Source organism: Mirounga leonina, unplaced genomic scaffold (genome assembly GCF_011800145.1).
Source record: "Mirounga leonina isolate KUSES-001 unplaced genomic scaffold, KU_Mleo_1.0 Mir_376, whole genome shotgun sequence".
NCBI lineage: Eukaryota > Metazoa > Chordata > Mammalia > Carnivora > Phocidae > Mirounga > Mirounga leonina.
Genome location: NW_023270718.1, coordinates 784,814 through 804,935, shown reverse-complemented (window position 1 = coordinate 804,935; position 20,122 = coordinate 784,814). Strand labels below are relative to the sequence as shown.

Below are 20,122 nucleotides of genomic sequence, written 5' to 3'. Positions count from 1 at the left end.
AACCTCTGCCCTCACCCGGCACCCTCCCATTCTCCCGCACCCCCTGCACCGCCAGCTCCTGGGGGTCGCACCCCCACCATCCCCCCTCCCCATCGTCTCGTGGCCCCCCTGGGTCTCCCGCCTCTCTCGTCCCGGCCTGGGCCCCGCCCCGGCCCCGGAGCCCCGCCCCCGGGCGGGCAGGGGGCGGGGCCAGGGCGGGGCGGGCGGCGCGGGCGGTGCAGGTGCCGGGCCGGGAGCGAGCGGCGGCGGCGGCGGCGGCGGCACCATGGGCCGGGCCCGGCGCTTCCAGTGGCCGCTGCTGCTGCTGTGGGCGGCCGCGGCGGGGCCAGGTAGGGTCGGGGGCCGGGGTCGGCCGGCCAGGCCGGGGCGGGGGGCGCGCTGCGGTGACAGCCCGGCTGCCGCGGGGCCGCAGAGGCCGAACAATGCGCGCGGGGCCGGGCCGGGCCCCCTCCCCGGGACAAAGCGCAGCGCGGGCCGGGAGCCGGGAGCCGGGAGCGGGGGGAGGGGGGCGCGGGCCCCGGCCGCTGTGCCGCAGTCCCCCCACCCCGCACAGGCCCTGATCCCGGCGGGGACAAAGGGACCGAGAACACCCCCCCACACACAAGCCCGCCTTCTCCGGGCCGGTCCCGCGGTCCTTCTGTCCGGTCTCTGCGTCCCTCTGTCCGCCTGTCTCTGAGTCCCTCAGTCTCTCTCCTTGTCCCCCTACCCTTGTCCTCTGTCCCTCAGTCTGGAAGTCCTGTCCCCCTGTCTGTCCCCCTTTCTCCTTGCCTCCCTGTCTCCCACCTCTCCATCCTGTCTTTGTCCCCCACCTCTGTCCCTTGGTCTCTGTCCCTTTTTACTGGGTCACTCTGCCCCCCCCATCATCCTCTCTATTCCCCCTTCTCTGTTCCTCTATATTTCTGCCCTCCCTCTCTGCCCCCATTCTCCTTCTCTGTCCCTGTCTCACTGTCACCCTTGTTTCTCTGTCCCTTTTTCTCTGTCCCCCATCTGCCCCATCCCCTTGTCTCTCTCCCCTATCCTTCCTGCCTGTTTCTCTAGCCCCCTCTGCCCCCCCCCCTCCCCCCCCCCCCCCCCCACCTATCCCCCTCTCTGTCCCAGGATGTCCCTGTCCCCTGTCTCTCTGCCTCCCCCCTCTACCCTTACAACCTCCCCCATCTCAATCCTTCATGCCTCCATCCCTTTATCCCTCTGTGCCCCTGGAGAGGAATTGAGTCAGACAGGGCACCCTGAAGGGCCTTGGAGGGAAATGTGTGTGTATGTATGTGTGTGGGGAAGTGTGTGAGGAACCTTGGCATGTGGGCACACACATGGATTCAGCAAATGCCTCGCAAATGCTGCCCCTCCCCAACCATTCACACACCCAGGCCATAACTTCCAGAGAAGCCCCCCCTGCTCCAGGACATCCAGGGGTCCATCCGCATATCCTCATCACACTCTGTGAAAAGCCGGAGACCTGCAAGAGAGGGTGACCCTGAGGCTGGGGACAAGGTCAGGAAACGTCACCCACACACTCACACTCTCACAGTGCGGGTGCCTCAAACCTACGACAGGTCACCCCCTCCTCCCTGATGGGGAAGGCCGCTCTTAGGAGGAGTGGAGGACTGGGAAGCAGCAGGGCAGGAAGCGGTGCAGAGATTTGGGAGAGGCCTGTAGCCAGATGGCACAGGGCTGGGGGGCCTGAGTTTATTTACATCCCGCCCCCTGCCATTTGCCCCAGCGGTGGATGTCAAGCACCCTTCTCTCTCTCTGGGCCTCAGTTCCCCTTTCTGTAAAGGGAGGATTTTGAACTCAGGGACCTGAAAGGGAACTCCAGCTCAGACCTCCCAAGGGGTTTCTGGCAAGTGGGATGAGGTTACAACACCCGCCCCCCTGCCCCCCCGCAGGGTTTGAGAAGGAGCCTTCCTCTCCTCAGGACAAGGCGAGGGGCAAAGCTGACCTCTCGTGCCGCACTTTGCTTCATTCTACAGTCTTCTGCCATTGCTCGGAACTTTCCTCATTTCTTCCTTCTTTGGAACAAACGTGCCACAATTTCCCAGATGAGCGCTTTGATACCTTAACTACGTTGCCATCCAGTTTTATTTTTCTTTCTTTCCTTTTTAGGCCCCCCAAACCAGGTTCATAGAATCCTAGAACCAAAGAGTCCAGGAAACAAAGAACCTATGGGTATCTTAAAACATTGACACCTTCAGGATCCTAGAATCCCAAAGTCTTTAGAATGTTGACACCTTTAAAATTCTAGAACCTTGATAGCATTAGGGTTCTAGCCTCTTGACATCTTTAGAAGTCTGAGATCTTGACCTCCAGGAGATCCTGAATCTTGACACCTCTGACATCTGGAATCTTGACAGTTTAGACTGTCATGGGGATGGATTCTCAGAATCAGAAGGTGGACTAAGATGACTGCCTACCCGGCTCAAGAATCTTTTCTCCAGCATTCCTGGGAGGTAGCTCGATAGGCTTGTTTCTCATTTCATTTTAAAGTCACTGCTTCCTGGCATCCTAATCCCTTCTGTAAACTTTCTCTAAATTAAACGGCATAGGGCTTTACAAGTTGGGAGAGAGCTGGGTGTCATGGGGAGCCCTCTGGACTGGGAACCGAGGGACTAGGCCTCCCTGGTGTAATTTTATGTCAGCCCCTGTCACTCCCTGAGCCTCACTTTCCACTTCTGTATAGCATGAGCTAGGGAGCCAGAGTACATGTTGTCAGAGGGCCCTGTCTGCTTTCCTTCTCACTGGATATTTCTGAATGACCTTGGCCACCGGATCTTAGGGGTTGCCCATGGTCCCCACCTCATCTTCCTCTTCATCACCCCCTTTCTGTCCTTGGCCAGCCAGCAGGAATGGGGATGGAAGATGGGGTCCCTTTGTGCCCTTTCAAAAACGAATTCTCTCTCTTTCCTGGCTTACATATCTGCCAAGAATACCGGGGAAGGATGATGAGATTTATGCCAAAGGAAAGAAGGGCCCAGGGTGGGCAGGCGAGAGGAAGTGAGAAAGAGGGAGATTCGTTGCCTGCCCAGATGCACGCAGGCAGAACCAGAGATCCACAGGCCAGGGATTGGATTGAACTGAAAGGGACTGAGGAAACAGATATCCAGATACAAAGACAAGACAGAGAGATTGTTAAGAGTTAGGGGGCTTTGTAGGGGGGGGCGGGGGCTTGTTGATCCCAAATGTTTTCCTCCCAAGTGATTCACTTTTCCCTGCTAAAGTTCTGACAGGCCACTCTGAGAGCAGGGGGACCTTCCCCTCCAATTATGAGTCACCCCAGGGTGCAGGTCTTGGGAGGTTTCTGTCACTGACCCCCACCCACCCATGAGCCAGATGCCTGAGTCCCCAGAGCAGGGGTCAGGTTCTGCAATGGATTCCAAGACCTTAGACACAGCAGGGCTGGGGCCTGGGGTGGGTTAATGTCGTGCGAGCCTGGCCTATCCCCGTCTTGGGGAACACAAAGGCAGCTTTCTCTCTCTGGGTGGGGGAGGTGGGGGGGGGACTGGAGACAGTCAGACTTGCCAGCGCCCAATGGCCTGTGGCACCAAGACCCAAGCACCCACTGGCTCCTGCCAGTGTGGACCCCAGACCCATCCCAGGCCCATAGGTCCTCTGGGAACCGGGCCCCAAGGCTCCTCTGCAGGCACTCAGTGGGGCAAGAGGGCAGTGACAGAGCCTGGGCTCTCCTGGGAGGGGGTGAATAGAGGGCACTGGGGCTGGAGGATAGGACAGTGAGGGCTCAGTGCCAGCGTGCACCCTTCCTGGAGGGAGCAAGAACTCCCCCATGACCCCACACCCAGGGGTAATCTCCCACCCCCCCCGCTGGGCCTGAGGCCTGGAATCTAGGGAGTTCCGAATATCTCAGGAACGTGGGGGCCACAGGGGCCACTTTGTGTGTGAGGCTGCTGACTCACCCCTACGCCCCCACCTGATGCTTGGTCCCCAGATGGGAGGGGGACAGGGGGCTGGGGGAAGGCAGGACTGTGGTTCTGAGGGTTGAGGACTGTGGCCCGGGAGTCAAGTTTCTGGGAAAGGAGGAGGCTGGGGGCCTGGATTCCTGGGTCTGAGGGAGGAGGGGCTGGGGGCCTGGACTCCTGGGTCTGAGGGAGGAGGCTAAGGGTCCTGGACATGTGTGTGAGAGGGAGGAGGGGGCTGGGGGCTTGGACTTCTGGGTCTAAGGGGAGAAGAGGGCTGAGGGTCCATACTCCTAGGAATGGAGGTACAGACTACTGAGTCCTGGGGAGAGGAAGGGGCTGGGGGGTCCCACTCCAGGTTTCAGAGGGAGGAGGGGCTGGGACCCTGATGCCTAGGTCCTGCGAATACAGGCGCCTTCACAAGGCTGAGCTGGGGAAGAATTGATGCTTTGTGCTAGGATGTTCGGACTCCGCCATTGATGGGGGGCCGAGGGGGGGTTCATTCAGGACGCAGGGATGTACCACCTCCCTAGGGGAGGAAGTGGGGGAAGGAGGCATGAAGCCATGAGCCCCCTGGGGAGCGGATACAGAAGGGGTGGTTGTGACCTTCCCGGAACCATGACCTTGAGACTCCCTTGGGTATTCGCTGACTCAGGACCCAGGAAGTGCTCCCCCCACCCCGTTTAGTCTCCATGGAAACATCCAGCAGCTGTGTACTCTGGACCCATGGCTCCTGGGTCCTGAAGGAGGAGGGGGCTGGAAGCCCAGACTCCTGGGTTTGAAGGGGGAGAAGCTGGGGCTCAGGACTTCTGGAGTTGAAGGAGAAGGAGGCTAAGAACCCAGACTCCTGGATCCTGATTGGAGAAGGGGGCTAGGAGCCTGGACTCCTGGATCCTGGGAGAAGAGGCAGTTGGGGGGCTGGATTCCTGGGTCTAAGGGAAGAGAGGGCTGGATTCTGGGTCTCTGCATATCACCTGCTCGGCCACTCTTTCCCCAGCCCTCCCCAGTCCCTTTTTCCAGGCACCATCCCCATGACGACTCCAGGCTGTCAACACAGTTTAAAGGGCCAGTGCCCCAGTCCCAAAAGCTTAGCCCTCTCAGACCAGAAAGTCCCGCCTCACCACCCCCCAACCCCCCAACCCCGAAACAAAAGCTCCTGGGACATTAATATTCCAGGCACAGACACTGTTGGTTACTGACTCCTCAGGAGGGGGAGGGAACAAGACAAAAGCCCCCCACCCTCACCCCATGTGCACCCTCAAGCAGAGAGCAGAGGAATAATTGGGGGGGGAGATACCGAGGTCCTGATGGCTCCCAGGAAATGTTGAGTTTCTGCCACTGACTTGCCTGGGAACCCTGAGCCTCATTCTCCACATCTGTAAAATGGGGGGTAGCACTGGGTTAGCCCAGAGGTCCAGAACCCATGGATAGGTTTCAGGATGGTTTTTGTTTGTTGTTGTTGTTTGTTTTTTTTTTTAAGCACCAAAATGTGCAGACAGGCCAGTTTTCATGTGCATGGGCATGTTTCTGGACTTGTAATAACAGCAGCCTTGCAGGAAGGGCTCACTGAGCTTCGGGCACTGGCATCGACCCCCTTTTAAATGGAAGGCATCAGAAAAGTCACGCCACTTGCCCAAGGTCACAAAGACGGCCAGTGGTCCAGCTGGGATCAACCCAGATGTTTAGGAGGAGAATGACGATGTCACAAAGTCGTTGTGAGGTGGAAATGAAATCCTGCCTGGCACAAGCTATTCATTCATCCATCTCCCAGACACGGACCAAGTCTCAGTACACTTCTAGGCACTAGGGGTGCAGCAGTAAAACCAACGGATGACACCCCTGCCTTCATGGGGTGTGTGCGGTGTGTATTCTAGTGATGGGGGACAAACACAATAAACAAGTAAGCAAATTAACAAAATAACTTCAGGGACATTTCTGTAGAAGAAATAGAGCCAATGGTAATGACAAAGTGTTCTGGAGGTGGTGGGACGGGGTGTGAGTGGAGATCTCCGGGAGGAGGTGTGGATGTGAGCAGAGATCCAACTGAGAGTGGGAGGGAGGGAGTCGTGGAAGATCAAGGGCGAAGAACATTCCAGGCAGAGGGAAGTGCAAGGGCCCTGAGGTGGCCATGCTCAGTGAGTCTGAGGAACATCAAGGGCCAATGAGCCTGGAGTGAAGAAGTAGCGGGAGGGTGGTTGGAACTGCAGTCAGGGAGGGGCCAGGCCATATAGCACCTTGAAGGCCCAGGGAAGGAGACCAGATTTTATTCTCAGTGTCATGGGCAGCCTGCAGAGCGTTTTAAGCAGAGAGGTGACTTGATCTGATTTACCTTCTTGAAAAATCCATCTGGCTGCTGTGTGGAGAATGGCCTGAGGGAAAGCAGGCATGGAAGCAGGGAGCCCCATGAGTAGCTCTTGAAGGTCAAGGTAAGAGATGGTGTCATCAGGCTAGGGTAGTGGTAGAGGAGGTAAACAAAGATGAATAGATTTGGGATATGATTTTTAGAGGTAGATGGATAGATCTTGCTGATGGAATGGATGTGAGAGTGAGGGAAAGGTTTTTAGGCCTGAGCAACTGGATGGATGGTTGTGATATTTACTGAGATTGAGAAAACATGGGGAGGAAAATATTTGGGGTCAGGATTGGACATGTCAAGCTTGATGTGCCAGGAGGTGCTAAATTAACCCCTAATAGTGGCTTAAATACACAAAGCATGATATTCAAACCTAAGGGAAGTCCAGAAGTAGGCATCCAGGGCTTTTGAGGCAGCTCCACAGCATCACCAGAGACTCAGGCACCTTCTGGCTCTTAGTTCCACCATCCCTACTGCCCTTGTCCTCTTGTCAAAATGGCTGCCAGAACTCCAGGCATCACATCCTACTTCCAGGCAGCATAAAGGTGACCTGGAAGAAAAAGGACTTGTCGCCTTTCTTGAGGAAGTCCTCCCAAAATTACCACATGAATTACCAGAGAAATTACTTTTCCTTCTATCAAATTGGACAAAACATTATCACATGGCCTCACTTAGCTGCAAGGGAGTCTGGGAAATATCTCTTTCTGAGGGTCATAGGGCATCCATAAATACAATCAGGGTTCTTTTACTAAGAAGAAAAGGGAATTATGGATGCCAGGTAGAAAGCCAGCTGTCTCTGCCTCCATCCTCCAGAATTAATCTTTTCTACCCCTCGGCAGCCAAATCAGGTTACCTAGTCCTCTTACAGGGAACATAACACTTCTGATGGGCTATTACAGTGATTTGTGTGTACCTCCCTGTAAATCTGGAAGGCCTTCCAGGGCAGGGATCTCATCTGACTCATCTCTGGGCACCTGGCCCCTAAACACCTACCTACCGCTCAGGAAACACTTGAATGAATGGGCCAGAATGTCAGAGACATGAAGCTACAGTTATCCCACATTTAAAGGGAAATAACCCCATTTGATCATGGCACTTTTCCTGTTTAAAAACCTCCCTCCCCCGGCCTTCAGGATAAAAGCTCATCTCCCGAGCTTGGCGTTTGTGGCCCTTCACTAGCAAATTCCACAACCCCTCTTGCACATTTCCTTCTACCCAGACAGCCAGGAGGGGATGTGAAAGCAAACTGTAGAATGAGAGAGAGCTCTGGATGCAGATCCTGCCCCCCTCCCCACTGCCCCTCTGACTACTACCTTGAACAAGTCATTTTCTTTCTCTGGACCAATTGTCTCATCTCTAAAATGGGAATTAAAAAAACCTGGGGATTGATAATAGTGCCTACCTTATCCGGGTATTGTGATGATGAGGTGGAAATTGTATAGCTGATACCCTTAGAACAGAGCCTGGCACTGCAAGTGCCTAATAAACACCAGCTACCACTCTGTGGTTATTTGATTTTGAAGATGACCGTGACGATGATGATGGTGATGCTGATGCTGATTAATCCCAGCTCTGAGCTTTACTCTAGGCTACTGCCTCTGCTGAAAATACCCCCTTACTAATCCCCTACCTTGCTCCTCTGATGGATTAATCATGTTAGGATTACTGCAATAACATGAGCCCTGAAATCTCAACGGCTTAACAAAAAAGTGTATTTCTCATTCGTGTCACAGTCCTGTGCATGCAGGTTGCAGGGGACAGTCAGTCAGGGCCCCAGGCTCCTTCCAGCTTGTGATCCTGTCCTCCTAAGGCTCCTCGGGGTCCTCTCCATTCAGGCAGCAAGGAGAATTTTGAGTGACAGAAGCCAGGCTGGAAGGGGTGTCTCTCTGTTCCACCTACATCCCATTGGCCAGAAATCGGTCACATGGCCCCAACTAAGTATAAGGAATCCTAGGAAATGGAGCCCAATCGTGTGTTGTACCAGTTAACTTTAGCGGTGTAACAGACCCTCCAAAACGTGATAGCTCGAAACAACAGTCGCGTTATTTGCTTATGACTCTGGGAGTCAGTGATTCAGACTGAATTGGCTGGGCAGTTCTTCTCTTGGTCTCAGCTGGAGTCACTCATGTGCCTGCAGTCACCTGGGGCTGGAGGGCCCAGGATGGCCCCACTCACATGTCTGGCAGTTGGTGCTGGCTCCTGGCTGGGCTTCTCTCTCCATGTGGTCCCTTGCCCTCAAGGAAGCTAGGAGGGATATCTTCACCCGATGGTCTCAGGACAGCAAGAGGGCACAAATGGAAACTGCAAGGCCTGGGCTCCAGAACTCAGACAATATCACTTTTAGGAAATTCTGTTGGCCAAAGCAAGTCACAGGGCCCGCCCAGATTCACAGGGTCGGAGTGCCTCCTTTTTTTTTTTTTTTTTAAAGATTTTATTTATTTATTTGACAGAGAGAGACACAGCGAGAGAGGGAACACAAGCAGGGGGAGGGGGAGAGGGAGAAGCAGGCCTCCCGCGGAGCAGGGAGCCTGATGCGGGGCTCGATCCCAGGACCCTGGGATCATGACCTGAGCCGAAGGCAGACACTTAACGACTGAGCCACCCAGGCGCCCCTGGTGGGAGTGCCTCCTTAATGAGAGGAGGAGAGAAGTCACCTTACAAAGGACATGCACAGGGATGGGAAGAATATTGTGGCCATCTTTGCAGGCAAACTACAATGTGTGCCCAGGTGTGAAAGACAGGATTTGGTGAGCACATAGCAGCTTCCCACACCTGGTGATTCCTGCTCACTGTAAGATCTGGATCCAATGGAGCTTCCTTCCAGAACCTTCTCTAATCACCCATCTCCCTAGGTGGCCTTAGTCTCTCCCCTTCCTCTGGGCTCCCAGTGTGCCCTGTGCTGCCCCCATTAGAGCACATACCACTGGATCTTGACTGACAGCCCCTCTCAAGCAGGTTTTCTCCATCTCCCGAAGTCCAGTCCTCAGGAAATGTTGGGTGCAATGAACTGAATGAGAGGGAAATGGAGGTTTGGGTGGGAGAGGAACAGAGGGAGAGAGAAAAGATGGAATTGCAGCCCTCAACGAGTTTCTCTGTCTACTGGCCCAGGGGCTGGACAGGAAGTACAGACAGAGAATGTGACCGTGGCTGAGGGAGGGGTGGCCGAGATAACCTGCCGTCTGCACCAGTATGATGGGTCCATAGTTGTCATTCAGAACCCAGCGAGGCAGACCCTCTTCTTCAACGGCACCCGCGGTGAGTGCTGGGGTAGGGAATGCTGTCTTGAAAGAGGAGGGCTGGGGCCTGACCCCTGTGTCCTGAAAGAGGACAGAGCGGAGAGTGTGGACTCTTGGGTCCTGACAGAGCATGGAGCTAGGGGTCTGGACTCCTGGTCCTGTGGGCAGGAGGGCCTGAATCGTTCTGGGTCCCCAAGGGAGTAACTAGGTGGGCCCCTTAGAGGCACAGGTATGGCTGGCTGGAGAGAGGACGCCAAGAGCAGGTCTCTAAGCTCCTGGCGGAAGGGCGGGACCCCTGAGGCCAGGACTCCCCAGTTTCATCCCTTCCTGTTCATTCTGTCTAGCCCTGAAAGACGAGCGTTTCCAGCTTGAGGAGTTCTCCCCCCGCCGCGTGCGGATCCGGCTCTCAGATGCCCGCCTGGAGGACGAGGGGGGCTACTTCTGCCAGCTCTACACGGAGGATACCCACCACCAGATTGCCACGCTCACTGTATTGGGTAACGCCACCCCCCTCCTCAGACTCATCCCCTCCTTTCTCCTCTGCTTCTCTCTTATCCTGAAACCTGGTTTTTTTTTTTACCTGGTTGTTTTTGACCTCTGCCACCCGGGATCCTTGTTCCACCTAGTTACTTTGAGTCTCCCTCGGTGTCTCCGCTGACCGCCTCCCCTTACCCCTTCCTCCCTACGGCAGTGGCCCCAGAGAATCCCGTGGTGGAGGTTCGGGAGCAGGCGGTGGAGGGAGGCGAGGTGGAGCTCAGTTGCCTAGTTCCGCGGTCCCGCCCTGCCGCGGTCCTGCGCTGGTACCGCGACCGCAAGGAGCTGAAAGGTACTACCTGGGGTGGGGGGCGGGGCGGGGCGGGGTGGGAGGGGAGGTGCCGGCGGGAGGTGGGACTGAGAGGAGGCGGGGCTTGGAGAAGAGCGCACAGGCGGACACTGGCCACTCAATACGCCTCTACGGAATGAATTGATAGAGGAGAGGGCGTGGGAGCGAAAGGGAGCTTTGGGACGAGGCTCCTGGGGCGGTGGGCTTGGTTCGGGGAGGGGCGTGGCTTGGAGGACTCATAGCCAGGCCTGTGGATAAGGGGCGGAGCTTGGCAAATGACATGCCTTGGTTTGGGCGGGGGGGCGGGGTGGGTACACCCTCGGTGGGCGGAGCCGGAACCCTGGCCTGACAACTTCCCCGCCCCGCCTGGCAGGAGTGAGCAGCGGCCAGGAAAATGGCAAGGTCTGGAGCGTGGCGAGCACAGTGCGGTTTCGGGTGGACCGCAAGGACGACGGCGGCATCGTCATCTGCGAGGCGCAGAACCAGGCGCTGCCCTCCGGACACAGCAAGCAGACGCAGTACGTGCTGGACGTGCAGTGTAAGTGCCCGGCGGGTCGGGACCCGGGGGGCCGGAGGGTCCCAACGCCAGCCGCTTGCCCCCGGGAGGGTTTCCAGCCCCGCGTGATGAGCCGGACCACCTCTCTCCCATCTCATTTCCGCCCACAGACTCTCCCACGGCCCGGATCCATGCCTCGCAAGCTGTGGTGAGGGAGGGAGACACGCTGGTGCTAACGTGTGCTGTAACAGGGAACCCCAGGTGAGCTGCTGGACCCGAGACTCCTGGGTCCTGACAAGAAGAAGACCGGGGACCTGGACACCTGTGTCTCGGGAAAGAGAGGACTGGATGAACAGAGGGGCCTGGGCCCGGACTTCTGCGCCCTGAGGGAGGAGGAGTCTGGCGTTTGGGCTTGTGGATCTTGAGGAAGGAAGCTGTGGGGCCATGGACTCCTGGATTCTGACGGTGGAACGGGCGGGGGGCGGGAGGCTAGGATTCTTGAGACTGGTGTCGGGTGGAAGCTGGGCCCAGGACTGCAGGAAGGATAGGGCTGGCTAGTAAGGACCCTCTTATTTGGAGATGCTACATATCTAGATTACTGAGAACTCAGAATTGGATGTTGGCACCTGTGTCCCTAACTCTCACTATATTTTACTCATGCCCAGACCAAACCAGATCCGCTGGAACCGCGGGAATGAATCTTTGCCAGAGCGGGCCGAGGCGGTCGGGGAGACGCTTACTCTGCCAGGCTTGGTATCAGCCGATAATGGCACCTACACTTGCGAGGCATCGAACAAGCACGGCCACGCGAGGGCGCTCTATGTACTCGTGGTCTACGGTGAGGGCAGGCAGCGGCCGGCCTGGGGGCGGGGCTCAAGGCAGGGGCGGGGCCTCGGAGGAGGTCTCCGGGTGTCCTGGGTGGGGCGGGGCCTTGGGAATGGGCGAGCTGGATTGGATGGTTCAAGACCTGCCAGGGGTGTTTGAGGGGCCTGTGCAAAGGGTGATTCCTTGGGGTCAACAGCCAACAGAATTCCTGGAGTTCTGCGGCCAGATTGACCGTCTGGGTTCACACTGGGCCCTGCAGCATCCTATTGCGGGTAACTCTGCGCCTTAGTTTCCTCATCGGTTAAGTGGAAATAAACAATAGCACCTACCTCATAGGGTTGTGAAGATTATATGAGCTAAATATATAAAGGGGTTGAAATGGCCCCTAGCACAAAATAAGTGTTATGTGGTTAGCCCTTTTAACGGTGGGGCAGGAATTTTGGAAGTTGTTGGGCCTATAGCTCAGCATTTTAAATACCTGGAGCGTTTTAGACAAGGGGGAAAGGGACTTGGACCTGAGGTTCTGTGGGTCAAGGAGTCCAAAGAAAAGGGATGTGCTGTTTCTGTTCTGTGGGGAATGGGGTGGGGGAAGAAAGTGGGATAGTACTAGCAAAAGAACTCAGGGGCTGGGTCGGGCAGTGTGCAAACCAACACGCGCGCATTCTTTGTGGAAGTGGAGCATCAGGAAAGAGTGGAGCCAGGACAAGGGGCCAGGAGCAGCAATAACTTGAGGGGCGTGGCACGTAAAAGCGCGGTTAGTGTGTGGACTGGTTTAAGCGATCCACAGCGATGGGGCCGGGCTGGGACCGTCCTCCGATGACCTGGTCCTGCGCCCTGTCTCTCTGGCAGACCCGGGTGCGGTGGTAGAGGCTCAGACGTCGGTGCCCTACGCCATTGTGGGCGGCATCCTGGCGCTACTGGTGTTTCTGATCATATGTGTGCTGGTGGGCATGGTCTGGTGCTCAGTACGGCAGAAGGGTGAGTGGGGGCGGGGTCTGAATTCAGCGAGAGGTGTGGCTGGTTGTGGGATCCGGAAGGGGGCGGGGCCTAGAGTCCGGGTTGGAAAGAGGGCGGGCGTACAGCCGAGGTGATAAGGGGGCGGAGCCCAGATCCGGGATTCGAAATCTGGCGGGACCTGAGGCCAAGATTCCAAAAGGGCGGACCTTTCCGCCACGACTCTAAAAGGGGTGAAACGTTGAAGGCCAATTAAGGCCGTGGGTTTGAATAAAACATTTATCTTCCTAATTGTTGGATTCGTTGGGAGCAGAGCAAGGGGACACCGCCAAGAGAATGGATAAGGGTGGTCTTTCTGTGAACTTTTGGAGTCTTCCTAATTCTGCTTTTACCTCTTTTCTGCCCCTGTTTTGCTATCCCCTGGACTTGATGACCTCTCCCTGTATGTTCCCTTTCTCCCTCTTTCTTCGCCTGGTATGTCTTGTCTGTCTCCGTCTTCCCGTGTATTTCTGCCCAACTCCTGGGTCCACATATGTGTCGCCTGTGCCTGGGGGTCTGCCACCCCTCAGGCTCCTATCTGACCCATGAGGCCAGTGGCCTGGATGAGCAGGGAGAAGCAAGAGAAGCCTTTCTCAATGGCAGCGACGGACACAAGAGGAAAGAAGAATTCTTCATCTGACCCCACCTCCACCCAGGCCTGGGCCTGGTCCTGGGCTGGGGTCCACCCCACTGCCAGCTGCAAAGACATTTACCAGAGTCTGGGATGGTGGGCCTCTCCCCCCACCACTAACACCTCAGACGCTTGGGCAGGGATGGGAGTGTCGGATCCTGGGCCTCTGCAAAGGCCAGAAGCAAGGGCCCAGAGGTCTGGGCCCCCCAGGGGGCAGGGGCCAAAGGTCCAGACCCCCCAAGTCCAGGGAGGGCGGTAGGGATTGGGTTGGGGGAAGATAACTGGGGGAAGGCCAGGGCCCCTAGGCTGCAGAACCAGGTCTTGTGGGGAAGGGGTCAGATTCTGGGAAGGGTGGGGTGGGCAGGGAAGGGGAACACAGATTTCTTTGGGGGTCCCAGACCCCATGCCAGCCATTGTAGGAGTTCCACAGAGCTCTGGGCACCTCTTTGCAAAGCCATGTTTGCACGGTGGGGGTAAGGGTGGGGGGAGGGCATGGAAACAGGGATTCTGTGTCTTTGTGTCATAACTTCGATGGGGGCGGTGAGGGAGACAGCCCCAACCCTTTTCTCCAATTCCCAGGTTCCTGGGCTCCCCTTCCCTCCACCTCCTCCCCCCATATCTGTCCTATCCATATTTGTCTCTCTTTCCACCCACTCCTGGGGGGGCCTTCCCCATCTCTCCTCCAGGCCCTCCAGGGAGAGGGAAAGGAGTTTGGGGGGTGCGTTGCTCTCTATGGTTTTATATATAATATATTAAAAAAAAATTAAAAATCTGTATGAAAATATCAGATTGCACCCCCCTCCCCTCATTCCTGGCTTTTGCCCCTTTTTTCTTGTAAAAACAAACAAACAAACAAACACATTTTGTATGGGGAGGGAACGGGGAGGGGGTTTGGCAATCCCACTAACCACCATTAAACTGAGGAGAGAACAAGTGTCTGGGGTGGCTGTGTGTCTGTCCCTCTGCCCAGAGCTGCACTATGTTGTGAGGGGAACTGAACTAAGGGAGGGAGGAGGGAGAGGAGTAAGATGGTTGCTGGTGGACAGTACAAGCCAGGAGAGGGTCCTTACCTCTTCAAGGGCACCTCCCCTCTTCCAAGAAATTGGTTTTTTTTTTCCTGGCCATTCCACAAGCCAAAAGTCACTGAGTCTTGTCTCTTCAGTAGCCACTGAGCTACCCCATCCCCAGCCAACGGCCTGGATCCTTCCCCTGACTTACTCCTACCCCTGACATCGATCTCCAAAGGACCTTTCAATGACTCACATCTCTTCCTGGCAACACCTGTCCCTGCTCTGCTCAAAACCTTTCCCTAGCTCCCCATCACCTCTAGGTCAAGTCAAACCCCCTTAGCTTGGCATTCCTAACTCCTCCCTCCTCCTCACGCCACTAAATTTTAGATGAGTGATTCTAATTTTAGACTAAAAAATATATTGATCTCTTACTTTGTGCCAGGTGCTACTCAAAAGATGTGGAGATGCCATAGTGAATAAAAAAGGCAAATGTTAGATGTTCTAGACACCTTAGTTCTAATCTGAAACTTGATCCTAGTCTAGGCACTGAGGGCCCAAAGAAAAAGGATGACTCCATTCTTACACTCACAAAGCTTCTATGAAGAGAACAGACTGCAGCAAGGAAGCAAAAAAACTTAAATTTCAGATTGCCATAAGTACCCTTAAGATAAAATGCAGAGTAAGGCGATGTGGGGTATTATTAACTTATAATGGAAAACTTCAAACACAAAAGTAGACAACAGGACAATGAAGTCCCATGCACCCTTCACCCCAGCTTCCACAACCATGGACTCATGGCCAAACCTGCTTTATCCATAACACCACTCACTTCTCTAAAGCAAATCTGGAGGTGCCATCTTTGAAAGATCAAGGAGAGCCTGCCTGATTGACACCTGTGCCAAGAAATGAATGATGAGCATAAGATCAGCTATTCAAAGATCAGAGGGAAAAGCATTTTCAGGCAAAGGGAATAGCAAGGGCAAAGGCCTGAGGTGGTAAAGAGATTGCAGTGTTTGAGCGGAAGTGGAGCTAGACGGTGGAGTGGATAAAGAGAAGTGAGTGAAGTCAGAGACAAGGAGGGGCAGACTATGTGTATAGCCCCTGGGCCATGACAGAGTTTGGATTTTTTTCTAAGTGTAATGGGAGCTCATTGGAGAGTTCTGAGCGGGAATTTGAGTCAATTCCAGGAAGCCTGGAATGCTGCAATAGCTTCCTATACAGCGTAGTCTGAGGTCTTAACTTCGCCTGTAGGTGCCATTCCCCTCTCTTAATTCTGTTTCAGGGATACTTAGCTGCTATCATTTTCTCAATCAAACCATGACTACTTTTTGCCTATAGGCTTCTACCCTTGCTGTTCCCTCTGCCAGAAAAACTCCTATTCCAGTTGGCTTCTATTCATCCTTGGCTTAAAGATCACCATCTCTTGGAACCCTTTCCAGGCTAGGGCAGGCACCTCCTCTGGCTCCCAGTTTCCTATACTCCACTCATCCCAAGTCTGACCACTCTGGGTTGTGGTTCTGACTTTTGTGGCTCTCCTTCCTTTGATTGGGGTGCCATGAGGTTAGGAGCCAGGTGTGTCTTGTCTACTGCGGAAACCACAGTGCCCACCAGCACAGGCCTTGGCACAGAAGAGAGCAGTAAATATTTATGCTGGGGGGGGGAGGGCTTGTGGGGTTGGTAAGAGTCTTGGCGCTCGTGCCCCCTCTCCGATGCAAACTGATGCCAACTAAAACAAGGCCACCCGCTCCGCGCTAGTCCGCAATCCGTCAGCGCATGCGCTTTGTTCAGGAGCGCCCCCAGCCGCCGCCCCCCCATATGCTATTCACGGCGTTCCGGAGTACGGCCTCTCCGGGGAATATGCAAATCACCCCTTCAGCGCCGTAGGGCTCCTATTGTCCCTCACTAAGATTATGCAAATAAGCAAGCCTCAGGCCCAGGATCCAGGTTTAGCTGACGCTCCCATCCCCTAGCTCATCCCATTTTCTGTAAGGCGCGTTCCTGCTCGCTCACGCACGCGCAAGCCTTGCAGTTTCTTGTTCCGTTTAGCTGCGGACTGTACCAAGTAAACCCGGACAGCGAGGGGCAAAGCCCGTAACCCCCTGCGCGGGCCTCGTCGATGGCCCAAGTCGGAGAGCCCCTCTTCCCACAGTGCGACGGGAATGGTCCATCTCGCCGCGCAAGCGCCCTAGGCTCTTCACGCCGCTTTGCACTCCCTCCTACCCGACTTGCAGCGCAGGCGCAGAGCCGAGGCGTGCAGCCGCCGCCGCCGAGCCAGAGCGGGGGCAGCTAGCGCCGGTGAGTGTCCGGGATGGGGGTGCGCGGGGCATGCTGGGAAGCGGGCGCTACGGCACCGCTGCATGATGGGAGTGACGGCTCCCGTCACCGGGGCGAGCAGGCAGCCGTCTTGGCCCGTGATGGCCGGAGGGCGAGACCCAGGCTCCCTTTTCTCCCCCAGCGCGGCTCCGTGCCGCCCTGGGGCATCCTGGGGAAACGGGACGCTCGGCCCTGAGGCATTGTGGGAGTCGGTCCGCTAGTCGTTATGGGCCTAGTGCATTATGGGAAGCATTATCCTAGCTCCTTGTGGGGAAGCAGTCCCTTTTGTCACACACCTTCCGCCAAGCATCCTGGAAGCTCGGAGTGCTTCGACGCAGAACACCTTGGAAGGTGGTCATTATAGGCCCGAGGCATCCTGGGAAGGATTGTCGCAGGGCATTGTGGGGACTGGTCCTTATTGTCCTGTGTAAGGTTTTGCTCTGGCCTCCTTGCCCTAGCATTGTGGGAACGGGTGCCTATTATGTTCACGCAGGGCATCCTGGGAATTTGTTGCTGTAGGTTATTTGGTGGGGCCTAGGCACAGTGTTTTCCTTGTGGTAGTGAGGGAGCCTCATTTGTGTCCCTTTAAATTTGTGGAAGCCAGTATGGCCACCGTAGTCGTCGTAGGAATGGGACTTGTGCACCAAAGAATGTCTCCACTTGACATCTGGAATAGTCTGGAAGGTCCTTGTGTGATGTGGGTTTGGGGGAAGGTAGGCTAGCCTGGTGAGCAATGTCTCCTGGTAATCTCATGGGAAGTCCTGATGGTCTCTAGTGTGTGCTTGCCAGGTAACAGATAGAACGTCCAGTTAAATTTGAGTTTCAGGTGAATAACTTTTAGAAATGTTTATCCCAAATATTGCATGGAACCTATGTATATTAAATAATTTTCTGTTTATCTGAAATTAAAATTTAACCAGGCATGTTCTGTTTCTATTTACTAAATCTGGCAAACTTATCCTGGCATGAAGTAGAAATCCCAAATTAAATGGGACCCTACAAGCAATAGGGTATTAGGACAATTCTTCTCTGCCAATTATGAATCTCCTGTCCTTAAAGCCCAGATCCAGGTGTCTTTAGAAAGCTCTCCTGCCATTGCTACCAGCCCCCCCCCCCCCCCCCCATGCACCAGCCTCCTCCAGGCTTCGCTTTTTTTTTTTTTTCTTTAGTCCCCAGCATTAAACTTGACTTCTAGGCTTTGAAGGGATTGTGTATTTTCCACCATGGTATCCCCAGTACCCAGCACAAGTCTTGGCATAAAGAGGTGTAGCTGAGGCTGCCAACCCTTTCACTAGCTTGCTCTTCTTGGCTCTTTACTGCCAGGGAGTGCAATGGGAAACAAAAGAATTGCCGTGTGTTTGTGTGTGTGTGTGTGTGTGTGAAGGGAGGTATTGGTGAAGAGGGATAGGAAGGAAAGGAGTCAGAGAAGGCTTCTTGGCAGAGGTAGAGATGGTATTTGGGCTCGAAGAAGTACAGAGGTTTTGTGTTTGAGATGGGTTTTGGAGAGCGAGTAGGAGTTCTCCAGGCAGACGAGGACATTCTAGACAGCAATAGTAGGATTGGCTAAGACCCACAGATGTGAAAAGTCCTGGTGTGCACGGGGAGAGGTGAGAAGTCTGGAGTGGCTGGGGTTTATAGAAAGGGTTGTGGGTGGGTGTATTAACAGCCACTGTTTGTTTTTTGTTTTTTGTTTTTAATTTTTTTTTAGATTTTATTTATTTTTTTGACAGAGAGATATAGCGAGAGCAGGAACACAAGCAGGGGGAGCGGGACAGGGAGACGCAGGCTTCCCGCAGAGCAGGGAGCCCGATGTGGGACTCGATCCCAGGACCCTGGGATCATGACCTGAGCCGAAGGCGGACGCTTAACGACTGAGCCACCCAGCCGCCCAACAGCCACTGTTAATGGGAGTACCTGCCACATACTGGCAGTTTATATTGAATCAGCCCACTGAATCTTCAAAAAGTTTTTTCAGCTGAGGGATTATTTTATGAGAGAGAGGGTAACATCAAATCCTAGTTCACCCACCAACTAGTTGGTGTGACCTTGAACTGCTTGTTAATCCTCTCTGTGTCTCAGTTTCCTCGTGTACAGAGGAGGTGATAATCTCTCAACATAGTTACAAGGACTACATAGGTTAAGCCCTGGGAGTCCTTTGGTACTGAGAAGGAAACAGGATAGAGAAGTTAAGTCCTTTGCTTGAAGCTACACAGCTAGAATATGGCAGATTTAGGGTTCAGACTGAGACACCACTTTGCCAAGGTATAGAATTAGGTCTGACACAAACTAGTGCTGTCATACCAGTCGTTTATATACTGAAGTCCTTCTAGACTGATCACCACTACATCAAGGAATTCCCTACCCTCAATTGCCACTTTGGACCCTCCCCCAGCCCCGGACTTCCTCACAAACCAGCAACTAAAGGGTTAATTCTTGGCATAGGACCATGTTCCCCTCAGTTCTGATTGGTGCCCCTGCTGATACCTGCTGCTAAATATTTGGGATGCTTCCCCACACCACTGACAGCTTTGTTGCCCAGATGGGGAAATTAAGATCTATGGAAGAGCTGGGGCTATCTTTCTTTTCCTTTCCCCCAGCACTGAGCACACAGCTGGGCCTGGGGAGGCAGATGCTATGTAAAAATTTATTGAGTCACCACAGGCCTTTCCTTCCCCTGCGCAGCATCCCGCTCTACCTGCCGACATCCTGCATTGGAGAACTTGTGACCCAGGTGTGGCTGTGAAGAGCTGGCCGGGGAGGGACGCTGCCCAGCTGCTGCTCTTCTCCTGTCTCCTGTCCCCTCCCCTGGCCATGACAGAGACCCGTGAGCCAGCTGAGACTGGGGGCTATGCCAGCTTGGAAGAAGATGATGAGGACCTCTCTCCAGGTGAGGCAGCCTTAGAGATGGTGGCATTGCCTTGAATATCATCCTGGCTTGGAATTGGGGCTCTACTGAGAAATCTAGAGGAGGAGTGGCCCCTTGTCTCACTGGGTGTTCCATTCTGACTGGGACTGTGTGCCCTGCTGGTGGAATCCTTCCGGCGGAGACTTCTGGGGGTTGTAGATTGGCTAGGATTGCTCTCCTTAATAGGGGTTGTTCTAGATCGGTTGTGGTTTCTCTCCTCACTGGGGCTTCGAGATCGGCTGTACTCTCTCTCCTCACTGGGGGTTCGAGATTGGCTGTGACCTCTCTTGCTGAAGGTGCTAGATAGGTTGTGATCTCTCTCCTCTCGGGGGGTTCTGGATAGGCTGTGATTTCTTTCTTTTCTGAAGGTTCTGGATTGGTTGTGATCTCTCTCTTTTCTGAAGGTTCTGCATTGACTATGACCTCTCTCTTTTCTAGGTGTTCTGGATCGGCTGCGATTTCTCTCTTTTCTGGGGGTTCTGGTTTGGCTGTGATCTCTTTCCTTGCTGGAGGTTCTAGATTGGCTGTGATCTCTTTCTTTGCTGGAGGTTCCCGATCGGCTGCCACCTCTCTCCTTGCTGGGGCTTCTAGATTGTCTATGATCTCTCTCCTTGCTGGGTGTTCTAGATCGT

General features: G+C 54.7%; 2 protein-coding genes across 3 annotated transcripts in view; both read left to right on the top strand.

Annotated features, from left to right (window-relative positions):
• Positions 1 to 236: 236 nt before the first annotated feature.
• Positions 237 to 13,587, top strand: CADM4 (cell adhesion molecule 4). The gene is made up of 9 exons (XM_034986553.1): positions 237 to 329; positions 9,367 to 9,513; positions 9,839 to 9,991; positions 10,186 to 10,320; positions 10,691 to 10,855; positions 10,984 to 11,074; positions 11,479 to 11,651; positions 12,488 to 12,616; positions 13,162 to 13,587. The coding sequence occupies exons 1-9, from the start codon at positions 266 to 268 to the stop codon at positions 13,269 to 13,271; spliced, it is 1,167 nt and encodes a 388-aa protein (XP_034842444.1). The 5' UTR covers positions 237 to 265; the 3' UTR covers positions 13,272 to 13,587.
• A 2,772-nt stretch (positions 13,588 to 16,359) lies between these two features.
• ZNF428 (zinc finger protein 428) overlaps positions 16,360 to 20,122 on the top strand; it is an 8,592-nt gene continuing 4,829 nt past the window's right edge. Inside the window, exons 1-2 of one of the 2 annotated variants that reach the window (XM_034986654.1) lie at positions 16,360 to 16,567; positions 19,268 to 19,472. In XM_034986654.1, the coding sequence (XP_034842545.1) occupies positions 19,397 to 19,472 (76 nt within the window). In that variant the 5' untranslated portion in view covers positions 16,360 to 16,567; positions 19,268 to 19,396. Of the gene's footprint in view, positions 16,568 to 16,840; positions 16,937 to 19,267; positions 19,473 to 20,122 lie in introns of those variants that run through there. The other variant, XM_034986655.1, reaches the window with a different exon arrangement.